The sequence below is a fragment of the Desmodus rotundus genome, chromosome 7, assembly GCF_022682495.2.
Source record: "Desmodus rotundus isolate HL8 chromosome 7, HLdesRot8A.1, whole genome shotgun sequence".
In the NCBI taxonomy this organism is placed as follows: Eukaryota; Metazoa; Chordata; class Mammalia; order Chiroptera; family Phyllostomidae; genus Desmodus; species Desmodus rotundus.
The window spans coordinates 116,439,115-116,456,193 of record NC_071393.1 but is presented as its reverse complement, the minus strand read 5'-3'; the positions used below and the strand labels follow the sequence as shown (position 1 = coordinate 116,456,193).

Sequence of the window (17,079 nt, the reverse complement as noted above, 5' to 3'; positions counted from 1 at the left end):
CGTTCTTGCCATCATGTGTGAAACAAAGTGTGCACCATATTAAACTTGCCTGGGGATGTATATATTGGATCACAATGTCCAGTGTGGCCTTGGCTGGTGTGGCTCAGTGGATGGAGCACCAGCCTACGAACCAGAGGGTCGCTGGTTCGACTGCCGGTCAGGGCACATGCCTGGGAATTGCAGCCTGAGAGGCAGCCCATCTGTTTCTCTCACACATTGATGTTTCTCTACCTCTCTCCTTTCCATTCGCTCTAAAAGTATATAAATAAAATCTTAAAAAATATATCCAGTTTGTCTTTGTGAGGTTTCTTTTAAGTGGCGAACCAAAAGCCCTGTTAGTGGTATCTCTGTTTTTTCAACAACAGCATAAAGCAATTCAATATATGCTGTCTTTAAAATATATAAACTTTAGCCGAGGCCGCGTAGCTCAGTTGGTTAGAGCATCGTCCCAGCGTGACAAAGGTGCAGGTTCCTTCTGCAGTCAGGGTGCATACAAGAATCAGCCAATGAATGCATGCATAAGTGGGACAACAAGTCAGTCAATCTCTCTCTCTCTCTCAAATCACTAAATAAGAATACATCATTTTTTTTTTCAGCCTACTGTCCTGTAGCTCCACAGCTGAAACCTGAAACTCACGTTTCAAATTGGTTTGCTCTGGTAGTGCAGTCACTCGGCAGCTTCTGCCGAGGAGGTGAAACCGGACTGAGTGGCCATCTCTTGTTGAGTAAAATACGGCTTTGTCGTCTGCCCAGTCCCTTTGCCCAGGGCAGGTTGGGTGATTTGTTTTCCAGGATTTTAAACTAGCCATTTGAATAATGCTCTCAGGACAATAACCCCACTAGTGTTTCCTACTAGTAGACCTGTTACAGCAGCTTCACCCTGTCAGAACTGCTACTACCCCGTCAGACATTACCTCATCACTGCTCCCACGCCGCAAGTCTGGGACTCATTCATTTCATTATTTGGTTCATTTTAAATCCCCAAAACCCATTTACTGAGGGCCTAATAAAGGTTACTTGCACAAGGCATGATTCTGCACAGAGAAAATTACAAAGATCTGGTACCTCTTCCTTCAGAGTTTGCTTTCTAGAATACAAGGTGTAACTGGTATAATCGGCAGGGACATGTGACATAGCTTGCTGTGATGGTACATTCTGCTGCCTCATTTAAAACCATCCAACCAACTCAACCAACCTAGTTTGAGAGCAGAGTGCTAGCAACAGCTGAAACTGAAGCTGCTTCCCTCTTTCTGACATTAGAAAAGAACAACTACAGAGACATACAGTGTGCGTTTGCCCACCCCTACCCTTTGAAGTAGATAAAGGTGAGGTTCCCTTCGTTACACAGTAACCATAGGAAAGGGTTGGGATAGACTGGCACTCTAACCGCACATGCTTGTATGGCCTTTTAGCTGGGACCGTGCACCCAGGAGGTCAAGGATGGACTGCCATTTGCGTTACAACAAAATCATTATCCTGTACAAGAGAGATCATCTGGGTGACCATGATCCTCTTGAGACCAGCTCATCCTAATGAGCCAACTTCCTGCAAGAGCAGGAAGAGTTAACAGGAACCACAAAGATGCAGAGGCAGGGGCAAGAAGGCAGAACAAATGCGGGCACTGAGCACAAACCACAAGTGAGCCTGTAAGACAGCTTTAATGAAGCCTGCTCGCTACTCGTGTGTCTTCTTCGCCCATCCGTTCTTAGGGACTAACAGAAGACCCACCAGCCTGAGGTGGTCATTTAGTGGGGAGTGAGGCTTCCTTCTGCCTTCTGCTGCTTAGCAGTGGGTTTCTCCTCACTGATTTCAGCTCTGCGCCGATCTGGGAGATGTCAAAGTTTTAGTTCTAGTTCTTCCTGCTTTGCCTCAAATTATTCTCCCACCTACTGCTGAAGAGAAGCAGAGCTTTCTTGAGCTATTGAGGAGGTTGCCACTGTTGTCTGCTCAACTGTAATGCTTTCTTGGAGGTGGAGGACGGTTCTTAATGGTCTTACACTTGGGAATGTGCCGCTCAGCCACCTTGGGAGCAAAGTGACGGCTACAGTGAGGACACTGAATATAGTCTGGATTTTCTGCAGGCGGGATGGGAGGCAAGTCTGAGGCGTTTCCACCTTTGGCAATTACCTGCTGGACCTCTCGAGCCTGGCGGAGGGTACGGATGAAAGACTCATGCTTCTGTCTCCAGTTGCTCTTCCGAGGAGGTTCAGCCTGTAAGTAGAAGGAAGACCGATCATCCAACTTGGCAGTTACTGTATCTCCTGAGTCTCCGCTAGAATGACAGCAAGGAAATAAAAGGGGTGCTAATCCGCAAGGTCAGAGAGAACAGGAAAGGAGTAACAGGGAAAACTGACTTGCCTGAGTGGAGGCACAAAAACTAGGGGCCTGCAAAGGGGGGTGAGTCCTGAGAGGCAAGCCGTTTCCCCAGCAGAGACCCAAAGAGCCTCGGTGCTTGGAAGTGCTGGGCCCCCAGGGCTGCTACCCAGCCTTGCCCACCCCACACCCTCGCAGGAGAACGGGGGCTTATTCTCTGGAGAAATTCAACCGGACAGGTGTCAGACTCAGGAAATCCAGGCACGGGGGAGAAAAGGGTTCATCGTGGGGCTGAAAATAGGGATTAAGTGCAAGTATATATGATGAAGTGTGGAACTGTCAGCTTCCTTCCGCCTGCTCGGCTTCCGGGTTACCAGGCACATGGGCACCTTCTTAGGAGACTGAAGGGTTTTCAGGAGGCACCGAGCAGGCGACAGAAAAGCCGTCAGACACTGGCTCTGGAGGACTCCAAGTAAAAGGCTCACTATTTGAAAACCCTAATGTGACGGTCTTTAGTCAAGAAGCCCCACTTAAGCTCAAATATAAGTAGACAGCCAAGTATTAACAGATATTTGAGAAGTTCTAACAAGAGAGAGACCAAAACAAGTACACGAGCAAACACACACACTCAGGAAACAACTAGGTAGGCAGCAGAAGAAAACTTTTTAAAATTTATTTTTAGACAGAGGGGAAGTGAGGAAGAAAAAGAGGGAGAGAAACTTGGATCGGTTGGCTCTTGCCCCCACACAACCCAGGACCTGGCCCACAACCCAGGCATGTGCCCTGACCGGGAATTGAACCAGCAACCTTTGCATTCACGGGATGGTGCTCAACTCACTGAGCCATACCAGTCAGGGCACAACCTAGTTTTATGTTAACCAAAAATAAAGTCCTTTACCTTTAAGGTGTTTACACTGTAAATGGAGAGAAGAATTCCAAATTTAATTGTGTTTCATGTTTTTATTTAGAAAGTATACCAAAATTGAGCCCTGGCTGGTGTAGCTCAGTGGACTGAGTGCAGACCTGCAAACCAAAGGATACCCGGTTCTATTCCCAGTTGCGGGCTAGGTCCCCAGTGGGGGGCGCTCAAGAGGCAACAACACATTGATGTTTCTCTCCCTCTCTCCTTCCCTTCCCCTCTCTCTAAAAATAAAATCTTTTTAAAAAATTGTGTTAAAAAAAAGGAAGTATACCAAAATTGAGTCAATCTTGAAAACATAGATGTGGTTACAGGAGTGATAACAGAGTCTAATCTTGGGAGGTGGCAAAGTATATTGCAAAGTGAAAGTAATTCTCCTGAAGTCGTGAAATACAGAATAGTTTTCTAATTTTTAAAAAGTTTTCTACAGTAAATGTTTATATTTTTATAAGCAAAAGGACATGTATTTTATATTTTTAAGTCTAGATTTTGGAGTCATTCCAACCCGGATTTATATGCTGACTCGGCCATTTAAAGCTGTTGGTGTGCATTTAAGCAAATCAACCTGTGAGACTTGACTTTTGAGTTGGTAAGAGATAATGAAATCTCACATGGTTGTGGTAAGGGCCATATGAAAAGCTCCATCACAGTAATAATCAATAAACGTTTTCACTTTCTCCCTTTATGACACTTGAAATTTTTCTTTAAAGAAGGAAAAAAACCTTATGAAGAGTAACAGGCCCTTGCAATGATCCCCGCTCAAAGCCAAATCTATAAGGCCCTCGTTACCTTGACCGAGGCTGTGCCCTTCCAGTTCAAGTACTGTTCTAGTTCTGTGCCCTTGGCCCGGGCCCTGGAGGAGTCAAACACTTTCCTCTTGGAACCCTGCACCCTGCTGCAGACACTGGAGTGCCTCTCCAGCCTGAGCAGGAGGAACTTGCGTCCACAGTGACTGCACTCGCCGAGCTCTGGCTCTTCAGTGGAACAGCTGGAACCCGCGGAGTCTGGTGCCCCAGACAAGTCAGAGTTGCTGGTGCGCCCTGGCAAAGTGCTGCCTGGCGCCTGTGAAGGCTGAGAAAACTTCTCTTTGACCCGCTCTGAGACTCGGTCTCGGATTTTGTTATTGCTTGCCACTAGTCTTTCCCTTTTGAGCGTCTGGATCCCATGATCAGAGAACAAGAATGGACTAGAATTTTCGTGAGACCGTCCCCAAGTTTCAACCTCTCCACTGTCTCTGCCGAAGGCCTCCTCAGGCTCATATTCCTGGGAGAAGACTGGTTTGTGCGGGGTGTTGCTATGACCTTGAACTCTCCTCCTGAGGAGTGTCAGTCTCTGTACCCCTCTTTTTTCATTTTCCTCAGTCTGTTCCTTTTCTTTCTGGATCCTTCTGAGTTCCTCCTCTGTCTTCTTCAGTTTTTCCCTCAGGAGGGTCTCTTTTCTTCGGATCTCCTCCTCTAAACTCTCCCCGGCAGCTTCTAGTCTTTGGATCTGCATCCACTCGGTCCTCTTGGGGTTCGCCTTGGGCCTCTCCGCCTGTATGGCAGCAACGGTACAGACCACAGACGAATTTGCCCAGTTCCTCAAACCAGAGCTGCTGCATGAAAACTCCCGTGGCTCGGGGGGTCTGGGAGAGACATTCCGGTCCCAATCCATGCCGCTCTCACCTGTACTTCGAGACTTCCGATGGAACACGGGTTTCAGTGGGTATGCCCGGTCCACCCCAACTCGCTTCTTTGTAAAGGGGATGAACTCCTGGTTATTTGCTTTGGGATACCGGGATTGAGGGCCTGATGAGTAAAAGAAACCCTGTGCTTGACTCTGGAGATTGCTTCTTGGATCTTGCTGCCCGATCCCAGCACAGTGCGGGGAGAAGTAGCTCTGGGCTTTGGTGCAGGTGTTCCATCGGGACTGAGGGTGGAGATTATCCAGCGTTGGCTCTTTGCTGCTTAAAAGTTTCTCCTGGAAATTGCTCCTCAGGTGCCCCATGGAAGACAGCGGGGAAGAGTCCGTTTTTTCATAGGGGTTTTGCTTAGTTGAATGGAACTCTGGAGCTTCCGTTTTTTTATATGGCAGCATAACACCCACAGGCAGAGGTGGCACCAAATGGAGACCAGCCATTCAGGGCCTGGACTGAAGCCTAGGGGGGATTTAAACCAGATATATGTGAGAAGTGTGTCTGAGATTCCCCCCTGGGCACTAAGGCAAACTGCTTCTACGTTTGTCCTACCTATATTTTCCTTTACACTTTTTAGGGACAGTGGTGATGGGTCTGCCAGAGCTTTCTTTCAATACGCATTCAGCTGTGAGCGCTTGTTAGGTCCTGAGGTTAGAAAACCGAATGTGATACAGGTGTTCCTGCCTAAGCCCGTACCAACCTCCTCTGTACACAGTGATGCTGCTGCCATACACAGTATACTCTGTAATAGGTGGAAGGAGCTACTGAAAAGAGCTATTGGGTTGAAAGTCAGGTTTTAGTCTTGTGACACAGGACAAGCAACTTGCCCTTGCTGGCTCCAGCTTCTTCTCCCATAAACTGAGGGGTTCGCTCAGAGTTACATGACAGTAATTTAGGGATATTAGGACTCCAAGATCATTTTACAGGTGAGAAAATTGTGGCCCAGACGTAAGCACCTGGCAACAGAGAGCCCTCAGGGCTTCCCGCCTGCGGGATCCGGGATCGGTGCTTGACTCCCAGGAGCGAAGAGGCCGCCCAGGGCCCGCAGCACGTGCTGGCTGTCACACCCTCACCCAACGAGTAGGAGTCCCCGCGGCAAGACTGCAGGTCTTTTGAGAAGCGGGGGGCCACCTGACCTGACTGCCGAACGTTTTGGATCCGGAACACGGAAGTCACATTCTGTCCTGGAGGGTCAGCCCGGCGCCCCCACTGGGGACTCCGCTTTGGAGACAAGCCTTCACTCTTTTGTCCACCGGACCCTTGGGAGGTCGAGGTGCAGACCCCGTGTCTCCCAGCCCTTCCGCATACCTGAGGCTCTCAGGGTCAACTGCTCAGGACTTAGTTTTCCAGACCAAACCCCCTTCACTCAACCGTCGGCCGCGCAGGCGCCCTCAGCTGGCCCCTGTTATTCCCGTTGCCTGGAGACGGGAGCGCATGCGCGCCCAGCCCCGCCTGTCGCCGCGAATGTCCGCGGCGGGTCCAGGGGAATCACGCACAGGCGCAGTCCTAACGCGAAACGGAGCGGCCGGGCAGGGGCTGAGGTCAGCCTAAGTGTCCCTTGACCCGGAATCCCACCAACGTTGCAGCTCCGTCCAACCTTGCCCTTGCGGAAAGGAGGAGGGGATGGGAAGGCTTTTCTCGGGCTCCATCAAAGAACTTGTGTTTTTCTGAGTACGATGACCCGAGCCCTGGGGCATGCCCTTCTCCCGCAGAGAAAGGGGCCCCATAGCTGTGCCCTCGAGTCATTGCGCCGCAGGACTCCGAGGTCCGCCCACCTAGCGGGAGTGGGCCTGCTGATAGCCTTTCTTGGCAGCTTGGTACGGCCCCCAGGTATGGCTGTATCTCTCCATGCTTTTCCTCGCCAATGGTTTTGCGGTCAGATTCTAACAACTCGGCTAGGTTTTGCTACGCAGTGTCTTTCTGGGGTAGTTTTGTAGCCAATCTAATTATTTTGATTTAGTGTTTTATTCTCACGTGGTTACTCTGTCTGTCTCTTAGGGCCCAAGAATGATTCAACCAAATGTAATGATAATAAAGTTAACTATCAGACGGAAAATAATCAGTATAACCTGGTTTCGACACTAAATGATATTCTATGACTTGTTAACATCAGGAGAGGTTATTTCCCTCATGCTTCCGTTCATTTGTGTAAGCTGTTTGGAACAAGCAATTGGTTATTTTCCTTGTCACTACTTAAAAGATTCATGCATATGGAAAATAATATAGACAGCAGTAGTCGGTGTTAATACTTTAACATCTCATATTACAGCTTTTACATATTGTAAAGAAATCCTTGGTGAGTCCTCCAGAGCATTTTTTTAAACTCCTTGTTTTCTTTCCTAGTTGACTCTCTTCTGCCTTCTCTAACATTTTGGCAGTTCCAGACATTTCCCACTCTTAAGGTTCCAATTTCTTCAGCAACCGCCTGCCTGTCATCAACTCCGGTACCTCTCTTCCAGTCTGGCAGAATTTCCTAGGATGCCTCCCTCCATCTCGACTTCCTTTCTTCTTCTTCTTTTTTTTTTTTAAATTAATTAATTTATGTATTTATTTAATCCTCACCCGAGGACATTTTTTTCATTGTTTGTTTGTTGAAAGAGAGGGAGAGAGAGGGAAACGCTGATGTGAGAGAGAAACATCAATGGACCACCTCCTCTGGCGCACCGAAGGGTGGGTCGAACTTGCAATCTGGGTACATGCCCTGACCCGGAATTTAACCTGCCACCTTTTGGTTTAGAAGATGACACTCAACCAACTGATCCACACCAGCCAGGGTCCTTCCTTCTTGTTTTCAAGGAAGAAGGATCTTTCCCTTTTCATGAGTTCTCTTGGATTAGTCCCCTTCAGGAATGGACTCCACCTTGTTACCTTCAATTTGTATCTATCCACATATCCCTTCTCTTTGGTTTTAAAATACAGGGGTGGACAAAAGTAAGTTTACAGTTGTGAGTATGCAAAACAGAGTTTATTCCTGTGTTATTTATTAATTGTTGTATTATTTATTTGCATTACAACTGTAAAGCTGATGGGGGACTCAAATGTTGGAAAATTTTTAGTTTCAGGTAATAGCTAATGAGGTTAGTAATCAATGCACATAAAAAGCTGTTGATTCAGGAACTGAAGGTATGAGCCACCCTGACTCCAGGAGACCATAAGCTGTTGCACCTTTGTGCCTCATGAGGACTCAAGCAATCAGGATGGAATCTGATTCATTGTGCTCCAGGGTGAGATGCCCACTGCCCAGGGCACCGATGAAAGAATGCTGCAGCTTTTTATCTGATTAACTTTTTCCCTGAATTCCAACTCCCTTAGCTACACTTTTCTCCTTATAAAAAGGGTCGGTTTAAAATGGAATTGAAGACAGTCTGTTAGGGTACAAACCTCCGTCTTCTCAGATCTCCGACCACCTGAATAAACTGCCGGGGAAGATTCAATCCCTGCCTGTGCTTATTGGGTCTGGTAGGGGACTGGCAGCATGAACACCGGCTTTTCCGGTTTCAAACCTACTTTGCCCACTCCTATTTGCTTTATTTTCCCTACAAAACAAACCCTATTTCCCTTGACCTGCCGCCTCTTATCTTAGGGTCCCATTCATTACTCTTCTTCTCCAAAAGAATTCTTGGTAGAAAACTTCACATTTGTTGCCCCCACTTCCTCAACTCCTCCTCCCTGTCCAGTGCACTGTGGTGGGCTTCCACTCTTTTCACTTTACGTAACTGCCAGGCTACTGGTGACCTTCCAATGACCAAAGACAAAAGCTGCTGCCTCTTCGACTTACTTAGTTGATATTATTGATTTTTCACTCCCTGGAACTGTCTTCCCCCTTGTTCCTCCGCCTTCGTGGTTTCTTCTTTCATGTCCTCGCCCTGTCTTCTTCCAGGCCTCTGTCATTTGTCTTTTCTTCACCTGCCCCCACCCCAAGTTTTTCTCCTGAGCCCTCTTATTTCTCATGTATGTGCAGGTCCAGACATTCTCTTCCTTGATGGTCTCAACAAAATGCTGAAATTTCAGGTGTCACCTGTGTTTAAACGATGTCTGGCTTATCTCTCTGTCAATTACAGACTCAAATTTCCAACTTCCCATTTCGTTCCTCAGGAACCTCAAACTCAGTATGACGGAAAGCAAACTCAGAATCATGTCCCCGTTCTCCCAATCCACTTCTCCAGTAGTCCCTCCCTTGCTGAAAGCATCAGTCACCTTCTGTTCCGCCTTCTTTGTCACCCCTTCCCTCTAACTGGTTGGCAGGCTCTTGATGAATTTACTTTGCAAAGTCTCATATGTGACTCTTCCTTTCCAAGTCTAGGCGAGTTCTTCCTCGCTTCTTGTTGGGACGGCATGCATCCCTGTCCTGACTGCTATTCTTGTCTTCAACATCTGCTGTCCAAGCCCATCCTTCACGCTGCTGCCAGAGTAATTATCCTACATATGCCTGATCCTGTCATTCTCCTACCCAGTGGCTTCTACTTCACCTATAGAATAAAGTGGAGATGTGTAATTTTAACCTGGTATTTCAACCTCTAGGCTACCTTTGAAGCCCTTCCTCCCCAGAGTCTAGTCCAGTGGATTTCAACCCTAGCTGTGGATTTCAATATTATCTGAAAAGCAACTTTGGGGGATGAGACCTGGGTATCAGCCTTTTTAAAAGCTCCCCCACTGTGCAGCCAGGATTGAGAATCCCTGGTCTAGCCACATCTGAGTACTTGCGCTTTCTTACCTCAGTGGTACTGCCTTATCCCCAGGTCCACAGACTGGGAGGTGGTAAAGCATAGCATTTATGGGAGGGGGCTCTGTGCTTGGACTGCTTGGAACTAAATCCCAGCTCCATCACTTACTGGTTGTGGTTGAATAATAGGCTGTTTCCTCCAAGAATGTTTTCCCAGTATTCCCACTCAGAATGGATCTCTTTGCTCCTCTGTGCTCTTGTGATATTTTCTGTTCTGGTTATAACACAGGGCTGGCTCATGATGAACTCTCAATGAATGTTCACGGAATTGAACTAGTATGTTGTGCTTTATATTGTCGTCATTTGCAGGTATATTCCTTGCACTACATTTAAAACTGTTTGAGGACAAAGATTATATATCATTCATTTTTATATATCCTATAATGTCCACACATAGTAGACACTCAATGGGTTTTTAGTTCTATAGAGAAAGTAGTTTTTAAGTGAATTTTAGAGACAGAAAGAACATCAGCCATGTACCCTGTTTAGCATTATTTCCAAATATTGCCAAACATAGCAAGCAATCCAGATCCCCACCCCCATGCTGGCACTAAGGTTCTATGATTCTCCACGATCCAGAGCCTCACTTTGTAGTGGGGAACTAGTGAAATGATTAATCACCATGGCTTTCATTGCAAAGCCATCTCCCCTTGCCAAGTCTGCCAACGTCTCATATTCACGAAGGCGTCTTATGTTTGAAGGGGTGAAATGTATACAAGCAGTCCAAAGGTGGACTCTGGCGGGCAGCTCCTAGTAGCACAGAAGGAGAAACAATCACCACTAGGACCTCTAATACATGTATCTCCGCTGCTCCCAGTTCCAGACTTAGGCACGACTTAAAATTTGAGAACTGAAAGAAAAAGTCAGGGAAGAAAGTTTGCATGTGTCCTATTCAATTTCTCTATAAAATAATTGTCTGCCTCCCATCTCCAGAATTTAAGCTCCCCCAGGAAGCCTTTTTGTTCACTAATATATTGATATGTCAACTACCTAGAACTGTGCCTGACACAAAGAAGACTCTCAGTAAATATTTATTGAATGACTGAATTTATCTCAAGTGTTTCTTCGCCATGCCCTTCTTCCCACGAGCAAATGAGAAAAGGGACGCGCTAAGTGATAGAGAAGGGGTAAGGACTAGGGCTGTCCAGCCCGAGCTGACACCCTGGACAGATCCCCAACGGTAGGCTCTCGAGCAATCCCAGACAGCGGTCCCGAAATCCCACCCGGTGGGCGGGCTCTGGGACGAGCGCGCTGTTCCTGATTGGTTGGAGGATGTGATAGGCATGCGAGACAGCGAAGGAGCAGCTGCTCTCTGAGCTTCCGGACGTGGCGCTTAGCGCCTCGGGGAACCCGCGCCGCGGTGGTAACCGGCGATTTCCAGTCCTCTGCAGAGAAGAACCGGGAGGGTGATCCTGGGACCAGGACCGGGCGTGCCCATCAGTTCGATTATCCTTAAATGTTAGTAAAAGGGGATTCTGGTGGGCATGTGGAAGCGAGGTCCGTGGGAAGAAGGAAGGGATGGAGAGGGAGCGGGACCGGTGTGGAAAGGTCACTGGAGAAAAAGGTAACTGTCCGCACGGAGGCCTCTGTGGGCGATTTTGACCCGATGTCCCCTTGCCCACGTGTCTTTGTTACTTCGCACACGTGCGCTGACGCGTAACTGCTTACGTACTCTGAGGTTCCGGGACCTGCAGGTCAGGGAGAGGTGGGAAGTGTGGGTGCGGCCCTTCCTGCAGCAGGAGGGGGTCCTGGAATAGGATAGTGAGTCCTATTTTTCTGTTCTCCCGGTTTCCGACAGATTTGAGCAGGAGCATGGCAGAAGGGGACACCCTGATATCAGTGGATTATGAGATTTTCGGGAAGGTGCAAGGGGTGTTCTTCCGCAAGTACACCCAGGTACGTGGCCTGCGGGCTTTTGGGGCGTGCGGAGGTTGTGCGCGCGGAAACGAGGGGTCTGTCTCGACCAGGTGCAGGAGGAGAAGCTGGCTGCTTAGTAGCTGCATGCCAAAGGTGGTTTGCAGAGCGGTGGGATGAAAATGCTTTGCAACAGGCAAAATACAATGCACATGGAAGGCTCACCTGCTTTTAAAATTTTTTCCCCTTAACAGTGGTACTTGAGTACCTAGACACATACTAATGAGCTTCTCTCCTCCGAAGGGCATTAGAGGTCTTCCCCGGTTCCCCCTCTTGTGGCATCATTAAACCAACCGCAATTCTTGTAGGAAAGCTAAAGTTGACCAAGGGGATGGCATTTAGATGAACTCATGACATTTATGTAATTTGTGTAATAGCGTCTTCCGTGGCCGCTGCATTTTCTTCAGACCTCTTTCACGTTCCCCGTCCCCCACGTAATTCATTTCTACTCATTTAGGCATTGAAAGAAGAATTGCCATTTCCAGCTGAAGCTCTGTTAATGAAAATACTTAATCCATTCCAGGATAAGTGATAGTAACACTGAACACGGAATCTGGTATCCTTACTGGAGTATTACGGAGTAATCGAGAGGATGAACAAACTACTGACAGCTGCTACTCTGCCTCAGTGCCATTAATCTCCCCTTAGCATGCACGTGGAAACGCAATCTCCATCTCCCTTCTGTCTTCGGGGGCGGGGAGGGCGGGCTGTGTCAGGCTGGTGCCTGCCCAGTGTGTCTCCAACCCCAATGATAATGAGTTCAGACCGCAGAACTTTCCAAGGGTCACATTCCTGGGACTGTAGTACTTAAAATTCAACCTGAGTCTTTGAAATATGAATGTTAAATGTTGCTGCCTCTTTTTCCAATTACCTGCCAATTTTACCAATTACCTTTCCAATTACACTCATATAAGATGTTTCACACTCATATAATGGTTAAAAAAAGAATTGTTGAAAATCACAGCAAAAGAGCTATGTTCCAGTTCGCTTTGCTACCATTTATGCAGGGTAAGTTTCTGTGATACAGTAAATGGAAGTGTCAGCTTCAAAGATTAATGAAAGTCGTTGAGGTCAAAGGATTGCCCCTTCCCATGCCCTGCCCCAGTTTAGAGACAGTAAAAGAATACAGAAAAACAAATATTGATCTGGAAAACTTCAAGGAAAATGCCATCTTTCCCCCCCTTAATTAGACTTGTCGCTTATTCTTTACTACTTATAATCACTTAAATGTATGTTTTAACACTTGTTTTGTTTTGCTCCAGTCTGCATGTTGATATCACCTGGCCTCTTAATTAAATTCCATCACTCCTAGAATGAGTGATGAGAATCCTTGAAGGAACTGAAATTGGAGTATAATTTGCATCCCATAAAACTCACCCTTTTAAAGTGTATAATTCAGTGGGGTTTAGTACATCCTCAAAGTTGTACATTAATTCCTGAACATGTCATCACCCCCATAAGAAACCACATACCCATCACACTCACCTCTTATCCCTCCAGGCCCTGGCAGTCACTAACCTCACTTCTGCCTCTATTGATTTGTCTATTCTGGACATTTAATGTCAGTGGAATCATAACAATATGTGGTCTTTTGTGTTTGGTTTCTTTTACTTACCATAATTATTTCAAGGTTCATTCATATTGTCGCATATCAGTACTTAATTCCTTTTTATGGCTGAATAATATTCCATGTATGGGTTACTACATTTTATATATCCCTTCATTAATTGATTGGCATTTAGGTTGTTTTCAATTTTTTGGCTATTATGAATAATGATCTGTAAACATTCATGTACTTGTTTTTATGCAAACATTATTTTCAGTTCCCTTGGGTATATATACCAAGGAGTAGCTTGCTGGGACACATAATAATTCTATGTATAATGTTTTGAAGAATGGCAGAACTATTTTCCAAAGCAGCTGCATCATTTTACATTCCCACTAATGATGTATAAAAACTTCAATTCTCCAGATCCTTGCCAACAGTTATTATCTGTCTCTTTTATTAGAGCCGTCTTAGTGTGTGTGAAGTGCTATCTCATTGTGGTTTTTTTCTGTTTTGTTTTGTTTTGTTTTGTTCTGAGGTGTCAGTGAACGCAAAAGGATTGAAGTCATATAAAGCACATTCACTGACCACAGTGGAACTAAACTACAAATCAATAACAGAAAAATAACTGGAAAATCTCCAAATATATGTAAACTATATAATATGCTTTTTAAAAAAATGTGGTAAAATATACATAATGAATAATTTACCATTTTAACCATTTCTAGTACACAGTTTAGTGACTTAGTGACCTTAAGTACATTCACACCGTCGTGCTACCGTGACCACCATCCATCCAGAGAACTCTTCATCTTGCAAGGCTGAAACTCTGTACCCATCCAACAAGAACTCCTAGTTACCTCTGGCCCCTGGCAATCACTGCTCTACTTTCTGTCTGTGGATCTGACTACTCTAGGTACCTCACATAAGTGGACTCATACATAATTTGTCCTTTTGTGACCGCCTTATTTTACTAGCCTGATGCCCTCAGGGACCACCCATGTTGTGGCATGTGTCCTAATTGCCTTTTGAAGGCTGACTAGTATTCCAGCACGTGCATATATTCTCAATGTGCCTCTGTTTGCCTTCCTGTGATGACTAATGATGTTGAACGTCTTTTCATGTGCGTATTGGCACATGAAAAAAAGATACTGTGTGTCTTCTTTGAAGAAGTGTCTATTCAAATCCTTCGCCCATTTTTAGTTGAATTATTTCTTATTGTTGAATAATAAAACTTTTTTTAAAGAGTATATTTATTTATTTTTAGAGGGAGGGAAAGGGAAGGAGAAAAGGAGAGGGAAACATCAGTGGGTCACCTCTCGCATGCACCCCAACTGGGGACTGAACCTACAACCCAGGCTGTGCCCTGTCCAGGAATCGAACCCGCGACCTTTTGGTTTACGGGACATTGCTCCAACCAGCTGAGCCACATCTGCCAGGGCAAGTTTGTTGATCGTTTTAAAGAACCAACTTTTGGTTTCATTGACTTTGTTTTTTTCTCGTCTCTATTTTATTAACCTGTACTCTAATTGTATTATTTCCTTTTTTTCTGCTTTTTTGGGCTTGGTTTGCTCTTATTTTTCTAGCTTCCTAAGGTAGAAGTCTGGGTTATTGATTTGAGGGGGGCTTTCTTTTTAGATTGAGGACGGAGTTGGTGAGTATATTCTTAAAATGTTCCCAAAATAAGGTTATGAGGGTGAAGTAGCTTTTGGGGATTTTCTTAACAAAAAAAATGCTGTTTACTTGTTTAGACAGATACTCAAAACTGAAAACAAGTCAGCAACATTATGCCATCACTTAAGACGTAGGAACAGAATTGAGCACACAAATAAAACCTGTAGGAAATTCCCATTCTCAACACCAACGTTGGAAGTGTTTTATTCACTTCCAGGAGGTCAGATAAATCACATCGCAATTTAAAGACTTAGACTGTTACAACCTCATGCTCAAAACTCAACACAATCCATCTTATGCCTGGTTACCATATAAGGTAACTGAGAATTAGGGCTAGCCAACTCCCCTACGTTAATCTGAAGCAAAAGAGTGCAGTTGTTATACAAGGTCAGTTGGATGTGGGGTTTTCCTCAAAATCCATTCTCCGCATTTTATTATGCTGACATCTGCATTTAATGCATACTGTAGGTACCTCCTATTTTTTTTCATTCCTTAATTTCCTCTGTGTCCCATAAATTGTTATTTGACTGCAGTCTCTTTTGTTCATTATGCACTATGTGTTTGCTTTGAACATATGATTTGATGGATACTTCAGTTCCTCGTCAAACATGGTTTTGCCATGCATAGCATTTTCTTTGGCCAAGCCCAGTGGTTTCCCACAATTACCAGGTCACTACTCTGGCATTTGGGCATGTGATCACACAAACTCCATTTTCTTTTGGAATCCAATCCCTTCTATTTAGATAGATTACTTTAATAGGAACTTTTATAATATCCCTACTTGGAAACTTTACAAAAATGAAATTACCTCTAAAACATTGGTACCTTTCCAAATTACCTCTAAAACATTTGGTACGTTTCCAAATGTTTGGTGATTCCACAGTTTAATGGCTTAAAGGAAAAAACACTGGAAAAGCTAAGAAAAGAGCAACTACAATGATTAGGTGGTCTTCATAAACTTACTCAACTTTAAAGACATGATTATTTAGGCAGAAGAAAAGACAGTAAAGTGCAAACCGAATAGTTATGTGATCTCATGAGACTGGTTTTTCAGAGGCTGATCACCAGTTGCTTTTTCCTTCTCTAGGAGAGTGACAGAAAGTGGGCTTTGGATGTAACATAAAGACAGTGGGTTAGACAGTTTCTCTACAGGGAGAGGAATGGAATGAGTTGCCCAGGGAATTGTGAAATACTTTCTAATGATCTTTAAAGATATAATGAACCCTTATTCATCTGGATTTGTTTAGGTGTGGCCCTGGTTAAAGACAAAGAAGGATCAGATAACTTCATGCTTTTTCTATTTAATATACCCAATAGATTCTTGATTAGGAGAAGGGAAGATGTACAAGATATAGCCCAGTATTCTAACAACATGTAGCCTTAGGGGATCATTTTGAAAGCATCTGATTTGGTCTTAAGTCATTAGTACTACATAATGGTGCCTGGGTTTTACAGGGTAGAAGGAAATGAAGTGGCCAACACTTTATATTAAAATCAGCAATGAGATTCTTCTTGCCAGTTCTGTTTTGACTGTTCTGGACAATATCAGATTAGTTTCAGTGGCTTGATTCTAAGCCAAGATTCTGGCAACAGATTATGGTCTCGTGTTGTTTTGTTTAATCTCACTGGATTTCTCTCTCTCTCTCTTTTTTTTTTTTCCTCTTTTCCCTTAGGCTGAGGGTAAAAAGCTGGGACTGGTAGGATGGGTCCAGAACACTGACCAGGGCACAGTGCAAGGACAAGTGCAAGGTCCCATCTCCAAAGTGCGTCATATGCAGGAATGGCTTGAAACAAGAGGAAGTCCCAAATCACACATCGACAGAGCAAACTTCAACAACGAGAAAGTCATCTTAAAATTGGATTACTCAGATTTCCAAATCATAAAATAATGTCCTGAATTGACATTTTCCAGGAGAAACTCAGTCGTTTTGTTTTTTATTGTTAATAGAGATAGAATTATTCTGAGTTCAATATTAGGATTTTTCAGTAAGTTATTTTAGTGTCAGACACTTCAGTTTACTGTATATGATATATATGATGGAAGGAAGGATTATAACTGTACACAATTCTAATAAAAACACATCGGATCCATCTGTGTAGGGTGAACTTCATTTGGGGCAAAGTAAGAGGTGTTTACTCAGTAAACATCTGTGGGAAGATAATTTTGAGGTGAAGAAGTCTGGCCCTGACCAGGGCGCTCAGTTGGTTGGGCATCACCCTGCAGGGAGAAAGGTCTCTGGTTTGATTCCTGCGTGTGTGAGAGGCAACCCACCGATGCTTCTCTTTCACATTGAAGTATCCCTCCCTCTCTTTCT

General features: G+C 45.0%; 2 protein-coding genes across 8 annotated transcripts; one reads left to right on the top strand and one right to left on the bottom strand.

Annotated features, from left to right (window-relative positions):
• Nucleotides 1-1,575: 1,575 nt before the first annotated feature.
• On the bottom strand, nt 1,576-6,303 carry ZC2HC1C (zinc finger C2HC-type containing 1C). 4 transcript variants are annotated; one of them, XM_024568357.3, is made up of 3 exons: nt 6,216-6,303; nt 4,022-5,369; nt 1,576-2,211 (listed from the first exon to the last, which is right to left on the bottom strand). In XM_024568357.3, the coding sequence occupies exons 2-3, from the start codon at nt 5,348-5,350 to the stop codon at nt 1,948-1,950; spliced, it is 1,593 nt and encodes a 530-aa protein (XP_024424125.2). In that variant the 5' UTR covers nt 5,351-5,369; nt 6,216-6,303; the 3' UTR covers nt 1,576-1,947. The 4 variants fall into 4 exon arrangements, with proteins under 4 accessions (XP_024424125.2, XP_045057862.2, XP_045057861.2 ...); XM_045201927.2 differs by having other exon boundaries at nt 1,576-2,022; nt 2,128-2,211; nt 4,022-6,274; XM_045201926.2 differs by having other exon boundaries at nt 5,864-6,274.
• A 51-nt stretch (nt 6,304-6,354) lies between these two features.
• ACYP1 (acylphosphatase 1) lies at nt 6,355-16,853 on the top strand. Of its 4 annotated transcripts, none has more exons than XM_045201929.2 (3): nt 6,355-6,448; nt 11,429-11,526; nt 16,438-16,853. In XM_045201929.2, exons 2-3 carry the CDS (start codon nt 11,443-11,445, stop codon nt 16,651-16,653), a joined length of 300 nt encoding a protein of 99 aa, XP_045057864.1. In that variant the 5' UTR covers nt 6,355-6,448; nt 11,429-11,442; the 3' UTR covers nt 16,654-16,853. The 4 variants fall into 4 exon arrangements, with proteins under 4 accessions (XP_045057864.1, XP_024423480.2, XP_024423482.1 ...); XM_024567712.3 differs by lacking the exon at nt 6,355-6,448 and adding an exon at nt 6,455-6,737; XM_024567714.4 differs by lacking the exon at nt 6,355-6,448 and adding an exon at nt 10,942-11,088.
• The last annotated feature ends 226 nt before the right edge of the window (nt 16,854-17,079 follow it).

Coding starts and splice junctions, on each gene's coding strand:
- ZC2HC1C (XM_024568357.3), bottom strand. CDS start 5,350: ATGGCTGGTCTCCATTTGGTGCCACCTCTGCCTGTGGGTGTTATGCTG. Junction 2,212..4,021: donor AGGGCACAGCCTCGGTCAAG/GTAACGAGGGCC, acceptor TTCTACTTACAG/GCTGAACCTCCTCGGAAGAG.
- ACYP1 (XM_024567712.3), top strand. CDS start 6,584: ATGACCCGAGCCCTGGGGCATGCCCTTCTCCCGCAGAGAAAGGGGCCC. Junction 6,738..11,428: donor CAGCTTGGTACGGCCCCCAG/GTATGGCTGTAT, acceptor GGTTTCCGACAG/ATTTGAGCAGGAGCATGGCA. Junction 11,527..16,437: donor TCTTCCGCAAGTACACCCAG/GTACGTGGCCTG, acceptor CTTTTCCCTTAG/GCTGAGGGTAAAAAGCTGGG.